At 35.6% G+C, this 13,028-nt stretch overlaps 1 protein-coding gene across 1 annotated transcript; it reads right to left on the reverse strand.

Moving 5' to 3' along the window:
• Positions 1–6,837: 6,837 nt before the first annotated feature.
• Positions 6,838–7,569, reverse strand: LOC133330808 (uncharacterized; the record flags this gene model as incomplete). Its single annotated transcript, XM_061539215.1, has 2 exons — positions 7,235–7,569; positions 6,838–7,153 (listed from the first exon to the last, which is right to left on the reverse strand). Coding segments are annotated over exons 1-2 (651 nt in total), but the record flags the coding sequence as incomplete, so codon positions are not given.
• Between the last annotated feature and the right edge of the window lie 5,459 nt (positions 7,570–13,028).

Genomic DNA, 13,028 nt, shown 5'->3' on the forward strand with positions numbered 1-13,028 from the left:
CAATGTGGCTGTAAATTGACATGCCAAATTCTAAGTGGGGCTAACAACTTCTTCGAAAAAAACAAAATATCAATATTTTAGGTATTTTCATTGTCGCACTGGCTGGCTCTAATTAGACATTCCCTGACTATTAGCGGAGTTAACAACTTCTTCGCAAACAATTTTAATATAGATAACCCTCTTATGAAGGCCACGACAATTTCTCACCCTGAATGGTGAGAAATCTCACATAAAAATTAAAAATTTTCGTTCTTGGAACGGTTCAATATCTCCGCCAAAGAAACTAGGGAATTCATTCACTACCATAGTTCAGTTTAGTTCAATCATTTATTAATTCATCAATGAACAGAAAGTTTCGATTATCGATTGGATCAAAAGGAACTAATAGGTACATTTTAGAGTTGACCGCATCAAAAGCCGGTAATAACAAACAAGATCAAAAAAAAAAAAAACAAAACCAAACAAAACAAAAAAACAGTAAGGAAAGTAGTAAAGTCGGACTGGGCCGACTATATGATACCCTTCACCACTTTGTGTATATTCTAGATTTGTATCCTAACAGACGTCGCGTTTTTATATATACCTATATCTGAACAGATTTCAGGGAAACTTGCCAGAGACTAATTTATATTATTTCAGTACATTGTATATTTATGTATATTTTCGCGATGCTTAGCACACATCAATTACATAAAATCGGACGAAAATATATATGGGAGCTATATCTAAATTTCAACCGATTTTCACGAAATTTTACACACATCATTCTAGACTTAATTGAGTACGCTGTGCCAAATTTCGTGCAAATCGAAAGATATATAGGGACTTTGGTGCACCAATTATATAAAATCGGACGACAATATATATGGGAGCTATATCTAAATCTGAACCAATTTTCACGAAACTTAGCACACGTCATTCTAACCTTAATTCAGTACGCTATGACAAATTTCGTGCAAATCGAATGATTTTCAAAGATTTTGGTGCACCAATTACCTTACATCGGATAAAAATATATATGAGAGCTATATCTAAATCTGAACCGATTGTCACGAAACTTTTCACACATCATTATAGTATCTCTATCTCGTTTCCTTTTGCCTGTTACAAACATATGCACAAATACATAATACCATGTACCATGAAGGGTATAAAAACGACTTGATCAAAAGGAACTACATGAACAAAAGAATCGGGCTTGGTTCCATCGAACGTCAAGCGTGACCAATTATGGATCGTTCTGTATAAGACAGAGACAAAGCCACAGTTTACAGAGCCAATAAGCATTCCAAAACAAATATTCGCCTGTTTCTTCGGTATTGACTCTTCCGAGCTCTTACTCATCGGGTCGAAGCGGCCCTTTTAAAACGTGAAATTTACAAACATAGTTCTGCCGTGCCTCCAATGGTATCCTATTATGCCCCCAATATACATATACCTTTCACCTCGTAGAATATCAAAAGGAGATTTTCTTACCGCGAAAGATCTTTATATTGCAGATTTGTGGGAAGATTTCTTTTTCAAGGGGACTTAGAGAACATCTTATATAAGATATGTAGGATATCTTTTATAAAGTACCAATAGCAGATCTCCTATTAATGAAAACTTGTGGTCCTGCAGGAGATCTTCCATATACGCAAGGCCTGTAGGATATTTTTATACCATTCCCAATGAAATTTGGCACAAGTCACTTATTTGGCCCAAGGACGTACGCCAATCAAATTGAGAAAATCGATTCAGATTTAGATATAGCTTCCATATATTTTCATCCGATTTCATCTAAATGGTATAGCAAAAGACTAAAATTAGTCCGATTGGGACGAATTTTTCTATTTTCTGCACATTGAAGACCGTTGGCTGCTCTTCTGTAAAAGATCTACAGAATTGAGGACTCATAGGAGGTCTTCTATATAAGAAAAATCCGTCGAAGTTTTTTTCTACACAAGAAGACCTGTAAGAGGTCTTCTATATAAGCACACTTGTAGGATGTATTCTATATAAAGGAAACCTGTAGAAAGTCTTCTATGGGAACCCTGCGGTGGTGTTCTTTACACGAACCTGCAGAGGTCTTATGTATGAAATTTGTAAATCTCATGAAGTATTTCTTTTATAATAGGCTTATGGCAGGTCATTCATCTACAATATACATATGAGAGATATTATCACCATAAGATGACTGTCGAAGACTTCTTATCTATAAGAGACATGTGCGAGGTCCTAGAATACTTTTAGCGGATCTTCTATCTGTGAAAGTTCCTATCTGCAGTATATCTTTCTTTAATAAATAACTTGTGGATATATTCTTAATATGAATGTGAGATCTTCTATAGAGATTTTGTTGTATGGAAGACTTCTAGGAGCTTCGCTATATAAAAGACCTAAAAGAACTCTTTTATATAAGAGCTATCTTCTTTATATAGAAAATATTTAGGAACAATATTTAGGCTTACGACAGGCCATTCATCTACAACATAACTAACTATTATCGCTATAGGAGGACTGTCGACGACTTTTTATTTATAGGAGACCTGTGCGAGGTCCTAGTAGACATTTAGCGGATCTTCTATCTGTGGAATCCACGTCAGAGTACCCAATATACAAAATATGGTTCTTTAATAGAAAATGTTTTTAATCTGGAAAAACGTCTTTTATATAGGGAAGACCTAAAAAGAACTATGTATGTATATCCATTAATTATTTTTCATGTACCCTCCTGATTATTACGTGTGCGTGATGTTATTTTGTTTCCTTTTTGCTTTTTAATAAGTTTCATGTATAATTTCAACATGTTTCATTTCGAACAATTTGCTGGTACTCTTTTATTTGGAGAAAGGCTAGGCAAAATAAAAAAAGAAAACTACAAAAAAAAGAAAAACAGAGAAACTTAAATGAAAAAAGTAAAATATTTAAAAATACACATACACGATGACTAGAAAGACGAAACTGAAAAAAGGTCGACTTTGGCGACCAACCATAAATCTATAGGTTAGTCTGGTTATGCGACGTAATGTCTCCTTTAATGTTTGTGCGTGTCTATGTGAATCGTCGGCATTTTCGGCAAATAGTTATAAGAGAACGCACATATTTGCACAAATATGTAGGTGTGTGTCGAACACGTACTGCTTACTTACATTCCGAACCATAGCGCAGAGTATATGTCCTCTCTGTACTTAGTAGAGACTCTGGAGACATGTGAATTACTTTTTATGGCTAAGCAATGGCCTCTACGTCACATGTCAGACAAAATAACATTAAGAAAGTTACGCACCCGCCCCGTACTATCAGTTTTCAATAACTATATAGTTATTTACATACGCATATGACACTATACATTTACATATGTATGCGAGTATATTAGAAATATTGTCATTTATATGTTAATTTTGTTACAAATAAACAACAAACAATGTCCATATATATTTGTTTGTGCGTTTTATTTTTTCTTCTTGTTAAGTAAGAGTCAAGTCCGTGTGGTAATACTTATGGAGATAGTGAAATGGAAGAGGTTTTCAATATATGGGATTGGTGAACTAATTTTTTGGATTACATTCTTTGTATTATACAATATTCTAAAGAGGGTAAAAAGCCTTATTTGTTTTTGTTTACTTCATAAGCGTATTTGTTAACACAGAAACAAAGGGTGTCGCCAGTATGAATGTATCTGGTTATTTGTAATAGTTTACTAATAGCCCTTAGTTTAGGGGTTTCTCCAAAAACCATACTTTTTGTTATATTTTGGATTCCTGACATTTTAATACCAAACTATATAAATTTGAAATAAATAACTATAAAGAAAATTTGAATATTACATGTTAAACTTAAAAATTTAAAAAAATTCGGGAAAATGCCAAAAATTGAGGTCCATGAATAAAGGTGCATTCTATATCGAAGATTGTCCTAGGGGTTAGAAGCGTTTTTCCTAAAAACGGCTACAGCTAATTCTGTAGGAAGTTGAGTTTATTTTAAGGAATGACTAATACAATGGTCTGTCCATTCTATATTCGAAATTAAAATAAAACGTATGTTTTGGGACTATTGATTATTGGCAATTTGTGGACAACATTGGGTTCAGGATGTGGTGTACTCCTAATAGCATCTCTAACTGTCGTATTGAGACTGCCTTGAAAAAGGAATGAGTGCCAAGAGCGGCAGATCAATTGTCATTCGAATGGTTTACGAAACCGAAACGTGGGCCGGTATTGATAAAAATACTTCAACTTATAGGGCAAAATTATATGAGATCATCACCAACGTACACAGGATTTTATGTCGGGTTGTAGATGCTGGTTCAATATGAAATCTTGCAGACATTTTTTTGTATGCGTACATATCTGGAGGCTATACCTAAAGCGGAACTAAAACTCAGAATATCGGTAAGTCATTATTATGGGTAGGTGCTGGTCGATATATTTCATTCTCGAACCTGACGTTTTAGTTTTTTATCTCGATATCCTCAGAAAGTAGAATGATTACACAAATTTCATACTTTTTCCAGGAGGGGTCGAATATAAATATTTAACTTAAAACCAACTTAAAACCCTCAAAGTACTGAAAATATGAGGGATATGGAAAAATATGGACCTATATTTACAGTTTTTAGTGGAGAGATTTGATAACATATACGACTACAAAATACCAAATTACAGCAAATTCGGTTGAAAAGCTCTATCAAAAGACCTAAAATACCGAAGATTGATTGTATATCGAAAAATATACAATACAAAATATACAAATACCCTTATATGGGAGCTATGTTGACCGATTTCAGCACCCCATCTCCTACAGAAAATAGCGTGATTACAAAAGACGGACAGACATGGCTAGATCGTCTTAGAATGTTACCCTAATCAAGAATATATATACTTTATAGGATCGGAAATTAAATATGAAGGGCCCCTAAATAGGAGCTTTATCGAGTCCGTGACCTATATACATTTGTATACCCTCCATCACACTGTGGTACAGGGTATTATGTCTTTGTGCATATTACCCGTAACAGGCAAAAGGAAACGAGATAGACACATGTTCCCTTTTGAGAATATGCATAGAATCACTTTATGCATGTCCGCCCGTCCGTCTGTGTGTTGGTGTTAAATTGTAAACAAAGTACAGGTCGCATTTATAATCCGAATTGGATGAAATTTGAAATTTGACCAAAGACGAACCCTATACAAATTGGGCAAAATCGGTTCAGATTTAGATATAGCTTTATTCGATTTTCAGTAAATTGTGCACCAAAGCCCCAAAATGTGGTCTATTTGCACACAATTTTAAACAACGTACTGAAGTTTGTATAATCTACTGTGTAGCAAAGTTTCTTTGAAATCGGTTCCCATATATAATTTCGTCCGATTTTCAGTAAATGGTGCACCAAAACACCAAAATATGGCCGATTCGCACAAAATTTTGCATAACTCCCATATACAGTTTTGTCCAATTTTCAGTTAATAGTGCACTAAAGACCCAAAGCAGAGCCCATTAGCACAAAATTTTGCAGAACATACTGAAGTCAGTAATAGGCTACTGTGTGCAAAGTTTAGTGGAAATCGGTTGAGATTTAGATATAGCTCCCATGTATAGTTTCGTTCGATTTTATGTGAATATTTTTTTTTTTTTTTTTTTGTGTAATTTCATGCTAATGATTTTGAAAAATGCGATGTCTGTTAGGACGTCGGCCCCATCCGACTTTACTACTTTCCGTACTGGCTTTAAATATTTTACTCTTCAAAAATCTGAAATGGCACATTACACCCTCTTAGGTTGGAAAATGTGGCTGGAAATTACAAAATACTTAAAATGGTACGGGATTTTCATTTGGAGCCTATGCCGAAACATGGACCAATATTGCGAACATTTCACGAGGGTGTATTTTGTCGTCTGAGAAGCAGAAATTATCCCTCTGCTAAAATTTAAAATGGATCCGGACCTCTTTGTTTTAATGCATAGTCAATGATTTTATGGGAATCTGTTCACAATCCAAGAACTTTAATAGTGATCGTAGATATAAGTTTTTCTTGCAATCGATTTCTTGTCTTTGGGGACCTTATCTAAAATATGTTTGTGGAAATTTGCAGTTAACAAATCTCGTGTTAGTTTGCGATTTAAGAAAATAAGGCCGAAAACATATTCTTCATTCGATTTGACCGAAGACAAGTCATCCCATATACTTTAGAATTATCAGCAAAAAATATATAATCTCATAGCTCGAAATCTGGGCCTATGGAGAATTTATGCTTTTGGGTTCTGAATATGCTCTCCAAGGAATTTCCCATCCCCAAAGTCATGATTCCGCATTCGATTTGAAGAAAAACATGTCAAGTTATATACTTTAGAATTACCATAACTCCAAATCTTGATCTATGCAGAATTTATCCTTCTGGATTCTGATTATCCAAGAGCTTTCATCCTCACAAGGAATTGTCCATCCCCAAAGTCATGATCGCAATATTGTGCCACTGTATATGTTCAGATTTACATATAGCAAGTAAATATTGTGCAAATGAGTGAGATTTTTCTCCGATTTGTCCCGTCATGTTATGGTGGGGGTGATAATAAATATTAACCGGACATCACCCATATGTATCACCTTGGCGAGAATCAGGACTGTATTAGGATTTTGTCGAATGTTCAGACAAACACATAACTAATTCCAGTATCTATTTTATAAAACGCGCTCGGCCTGGGATCAAAACTTCGTTTTTGTTACAGCCGTAGGACCCAATAACACGCCCACATTCTAGATTATAACCAGAAGAAAATACCCATGATAATAAAAATTAGTAATTTTTTTGTTGTTGTAATATTCGCTTTTTTATTGAATCCAAACATTTTACATACCGTCAAATTCGATGTACGCCTTTCAGTATCCTTTGTTGCAAAATTCCGAGTATTTATCATTAATGCCTCAGGCCAGAGGCTACTACGTCGTGGATGATGATGATGTCCAGTATTTGATGCTGTCATTGATGCTGGTGTTACGGCATAATTTCCCAAGCTATGTCGGCTAGAATTGCGAGTTATTTTTGGACGAGTTGTAGTCGTTGATATCGGTGTGGAGAACGATAGCGATTTACGATAGGGATACGGTTCGGGTGTAATGGGTGGTGAATTGGTTAAATTAAAAACACATTGTTTGTTTGGATTGGAACACGAACTGTCCCGCATGTTGTTGTTGCCATTGTTATTATTAAAATTGTTGGTGGTGTTTGTGTTGTTGTGGTTGTTATTGCTATACGGCATAAATGCCGGCATTGCATTTGCTGTATTGTACGATGAAGATGTTGTTGTTGTTGTTGAATTTGGAGAAAAACATGCCATTGACGGGGTGGTGTTCGTAATGGTGCTGTTATTATAATCCGCCGAAGGCACCGGCGATGCTGGCAGTGTTAATGAACTGTTGTTTAGATTTTGTTTACTGCTGTTGTTGCTGGCACAGCAGCTAAGGCTGCTGTTGCTGTCGCCGCTGCCAAGACTACCCCCACCTGCGCTGGCATGGGGAAATGTGGCATTTGCTGTTGCCGCTCTCATTAGGGGATACGAAGATGCGGACGGTGACGCTGATGCCGCCATATCTTCAACAGCAGCACAAAGGGATAAGGGCGTGGGTGCCAGTGTGATGGATGCGGTTGTGGCCAATGGTGTGTATAGAGGTGGTGTCGATGCGTTTGTGTTCGATGGAGTTGGATTGTGTTGTTTGGCTGCAACACCATAGATTGTTGTGTCGTTAATATTGCTGCGTCGTTCCATGCATGTATAGTCATCGGCCGAGTTGTGTGTGGAACGCCAATGAACTCTTCGTTGTTTACAATGATTTAATTTTCTGCAGTTTAAAAATAAAACCGTTTTCAACTATTTCGAGTTAATGTAACAAAAACAACAACAAAATTTTAAAAAATTATTGAAAAACAAAACGAAAAGTTTTCAGAAAAAAAGCAATACGATGCCGAACACGCACAACGAAACCGAAGATGACACAAAACAAAAATTCCTTAAAATTGACAGCCAACAGTTGTTGGAAAATTTGCTTGTGTCATTTGAAAAAAAAAACACGAGTAAAACATCTGAGCGAAAAATAAAAACGTGAAAAACACCAAACGCTACGGAAAATATCTCTCAAGAGATGACTAAGATTTCGGGCATAACAATATTGGACATTTCTTTATTTCGTTCTTCGGTTCGGAGAAAACAAATTTAGCACAACGGGTAAAACTAAATTGGTTGGGGAAATATTTTCGTTTTTTTTGCGTAGCTTTTTTTCTTTTTTGTTGGTGATGACAAAAACACAATTTTTTTTTTTTGGTATTTCGATGGGGACTATTTTCGTTGAGAACACTTTTTCATAATGGCAAAAATATGGGTTTCGTTGTGATTTGCTTTTTCTTTCATATACATTTATTTCACATAAATTTCAAAGAGATTTCACTTTCAACACACTTTTGTATTTTTAATTTATTTGAATTATTTGTTGTTATTTTTTTTTAATTTATTAAAATTTTTGGTTATTTTTTAATTATAATAAATACTTGTTGTTATTTTTTATTTATAAAAAATTTCATTTTTTTAATTTTTCCCTTTTCTCTTAAGGGGAATATTTCGTTGTCATTTCACATAAAGAATAAAACAGACACACAAGCTTTTATAAACAGCAATAAAAAATATTAGCAACATAAAATTTACACAATTTTTTAAGCAAAATAAATATTAATTTTTTTGATTTTTATTTATTTTTTTATTATCAGAATTTTCAATTTATTTTTTCATTCAATATTTTTTTTTATTTTTTCTTTTTCAACATATATTTTCCAAATCTACTTTTGCTCTTCACAATTTTGCCGCGCGTTCATCTTTGCCTTTAGCATTCATTGATTTCACTAAATCTCTCGATTATGGTCACGTTGCGTATCAGCAGCAATCAGGCGGCGGCCATAACTAAAATCAGAGCAGAGACGTACGTCTCACTACCAAACAGAGCGAAGAGAAAGAAAAAACGACAAGTGAAAACCTAAAAAACCACAATCCCAACACAATTGATCACAGCAGATGGAGGAACTGAATTTATTTTGATTTTATTTTTTTCAATTTCACTGATCATGCCATGGCGATATAATGCCGTAAAATGCACAAGTCAATGAAGCGGTAAGAGAGGCAGCATTTTTCTATGTGCCACCATCATCATCGGATAGACCACCACACCATTGGAGCATCATCAGAACATCATCCTCCGAAATATACACGTACGCACGCACACACTCACACCCACTGAACGTTCTCATTGTTCGTGGCGATGGCATCAACAACATCGTCATCATTATTCTCCGGCATCATCATCAACCCCAAGTTGTCGTCATCATCCTCATTTTCTTCTTCAGCATCGGCGAGTGTTTATATTCGGCAACAAAAGTAAATAAAAATAACAACAACATTTTCCTTGTCTTTTGAACTATTTTTCTTATAGTCAAGTAACAACAAACACAAAATGAAATAAGTGAAAATCGTTTTGGTTTGAGCGAAGGCAGGAACACTCTACTATAAAGTTTGGTGCACCATTTAACTAAAATCGAAACGAAAAATGTTGGGGAAAAAGAAATCCATTAGGCCGGTCGTCGAAAATGTCGATCAAATCGGAGAAATGATCGAAGTTGACCGGCATGTTAGCAGGCGTAACATTGCCCAGGAGCTAAAAATCGACCATAAAACTGTTTTAAAACATTTACACAAAGCTGGATTCGAAAATAAGCTCGATGTTTGGGTGCCACACCAATTAACAGAAAAAAATTGGATGGATCGAATTTCCATCTCCGAAGCCTTGCTCAAATGGAATGAGATAGACCCATTGCTAAAACGGATGGTGACTGGTGATAAGAAATGGATCACATACGATAACCCTGTGCGATCTAGGCAGCATTTTTCTAAAGAGCAATGAAGCACCAAACCAGGACTAACGGCCAGGATGGTTCTGCAATGCATTTGGTGGGACTGGAAGGGGATTATTTATTATGAGTTTCTTCTATATGGCCAAACGCTAAATTCTGATCTCTACTGTCAATAACTGGACCGTTTGAAGATAAAAATTGACCGGCAACGACCAGAATTGGCCAACAGGAGAGGTGTCGTGTTCCACCAGGACAACGCTTAGACACACACATCCACAGGGACTAGCCAGAAAGTTTTAATACAGCCGCCATACAGTCCAGAGATTATCATCTTTTTTTGCATTGCAAAATTTCTTTAATGATAAAAATCTAGGGAGGATTGTGAAAATCACTACTAGGGTTTTTTGCAAATAAACATCAGGACTTCTATTAGAGAGGCATTATGAAGTCATCTTTAAAAAGGCAACAAATCACAAAACAAAACGGTGCATATTTAGCCCAAATCGGACATTCCGAATTATGTTAATCTATACCTAAATCTGAACCGATTATAAAGAAACTTGCCAGCGATTAATTTATATTAATTTCAGTACACTATACAAAATTTGTGCCAATCGGAGACACTTTGGGTCTTTAGTCCACAATTTACATAAAATCGGACGAAAATATATATGGTAGCATTATCTTAATCTGAACCGGTTTTTACGAAACTTCGCACACATCATTCTGGACTCAATTCAGTACGCTATGCCACATTTCTTGCAAATTGAGAGATTTATAGAGTCTTTGGTGGACCATTTACATTAAATCGGACGAATATATGGGAGCTATGTCTATGTCATTATTGTAGACATATTTCAATAAGCTATGCCAAATTTCGTGCAAATCAAAAGATATATATAGGGACTATGATGCACCGTATTCATTAAATCGGACGAAAATATATATGGAAGCTATATCAAAATTTCCCAATATATACCGATTTTCCCAATTTCATTGGGGTTAGCCCCAGGACCAAATAAATGATCTGTGCCAAATTTCATTCAATTCGGATTATAAATGCGACCTGTACTTTATTTACGGACATGCATAAATCACTCAGAAAGTGATTCTATGCATATTCTCAAAATTAAAAATGTGTCTATCTCGCTTCCTGATGCCTGTTACAAACATATCCACAAAGACATAATACCCCATACCACAGTGGGCTGAATGGTTTATAAATTTGGGGATACCCTGAAACTGGCGTCAATATTAAATTTTTTTGGTACGGATACGTGTTATTCAATGAGAAACAAAAAATACCAAATTACAGCCAAGTTGGTTGGAAAACATGTCAGAAATCCAAAAAAAAAGAAAACGAATACTTGAGGTTCCGTTACATGGGGGCTACCCTGAAATTTAGGTCAGTATTAATAACTTTTGGTACGGAGGTAATATATACAATGAGAACCCAAAATAACAAATTACAGTCAATTCGATTGGAAAAAAGTATCCAAAATTTCGAATATTGGATAGTACTGTTATATGGAGCCTACATCAAAACGTGGACCGATATATCCCAATTTGAATACCAAACATCCTAAGAGCTGTAGCATTGACTGTGCAAAATTTCAGAGCTCTATCTTAATAATTGCGATCTCTTTCGTGATTGTAAAGACGAACTGAAAGACAGACTGACAGAAGAACCTGCATATATCGACATAAAATTTTATCCTGATCAAAAAAAAAAAAAAAAAAAAACGAAAAGTGGCCGGAGCTGTATAGTCGGACGGGGCCGACCATATGATACTCTACACAACTTCTACGAAAAACTAACTTTCCGTGGATTTATATTCTGAGATTGGGCAATATTTCGCGATATTTGAACCATCTGGACCAACTAGAGGCCGACAAGTATTAATAATGTTCAGTATAGCCCTTCTAATTTCTTGTCCAGATTCCCCTCCCTTGTGTTGTGATCTTCTTATTCCCATTGGAGCCTATAGATCGACTCGAAAAAACACAAAAATTTAAGTTTTCGGTCCACTTCATCACAATATAATTATGTGATCGTCACCGAAAATTATAGGCGTCATCCTTGACCATAACTGGAACTTCATGGAACACTTTATAGCTATCAGAGCTATATTTCCGCCCTCTAGTGTGGTAAAGGGTTACTAAATAATATCTGAATACATAAGCACCTGTAAATGTTTAAGTGTAACTCCCACATCTGAGTACATACGACCATATAATTGGTATCAATTTAAAGACCAACCACTGCCCTTGGATATACCAACAACTTTTCGGTTCTATGTCCTTCAGGTGTGAATATATACGCTATAGAATACAAATTTTGTAATTTTTCACACAAAATCAGGGTCCATTTGACTCGCTAAATATTGACCGATCTTTATCAAAACAGGCATGCTTATTCTTTGGCCCGATCCCGTTCTGCATGCAAAAATTCGCGATGTTTGGGTCATAATTGTAGCCTCTAGAGCGACCAGAAAAAACGATAAAAATTATGTATTTGGTCCATTTCATCCCCTAGATATTAACCGATCTTTACCAAAAACAATAGGGGTCTTCATTGGGCAGAATCCATCCTATATGCAAAATTTCGTGAAGATTGGTCCATAACTGTGGCCTGTATCGTGTTTACAAAATATAATGGACAGACGGACGGACGGACACACGTGTATAGATCGACTCAGATAGTCGAGATATGACGATCGGTTTACTAAAAGGTGGGTCTAGGACCAATATTTAGCGGCGTTACAAACTCTTGGGGCTGCACAAAGCTATAATACCCTGACAACATAGTTTTGTAGGGTATAAAATTAGGTATACTTTGTGGGGTCTCGAGTGTATATTTCGAGGTTTTGCAAACGGAATGGCAAATTTAATATACACTCCACCTTATGATGGTGGCTAAAAAAAGAAAAGTTGATAAATTTTCCAAGTAATGAAACCCAAAATATGATATTTCGGCTTGATTATCCTTATAACACCTAAAATTAGAAGTTCCGCAACATGGCTACACCTAAAGGTCGACTATCGATAATTTTTGCTCGGAAAATTTGCCATACTATCAACACACAAAATCAATCAATATGTGATAAGGTATCCCATTGGAAGAGGTGTCTCATATCTCCGAAATAGAGAAAATCT

Source organism: Musca vetustissima, unplaced genomic scaffold, assembly GCF_032173495.1.
Source record: "Musca vetustissima isolate MV318-11 ecotype Yass unplaced genomic scaffold, APGP_CSIRO_Mvet_v1 utg12562, whole genome shotgun sequence".
NCBI lineage: Eukaryota > Metazoa > Arthropoda > Insecta > Diptera > Muscidae > Musca > Musca vetustissima.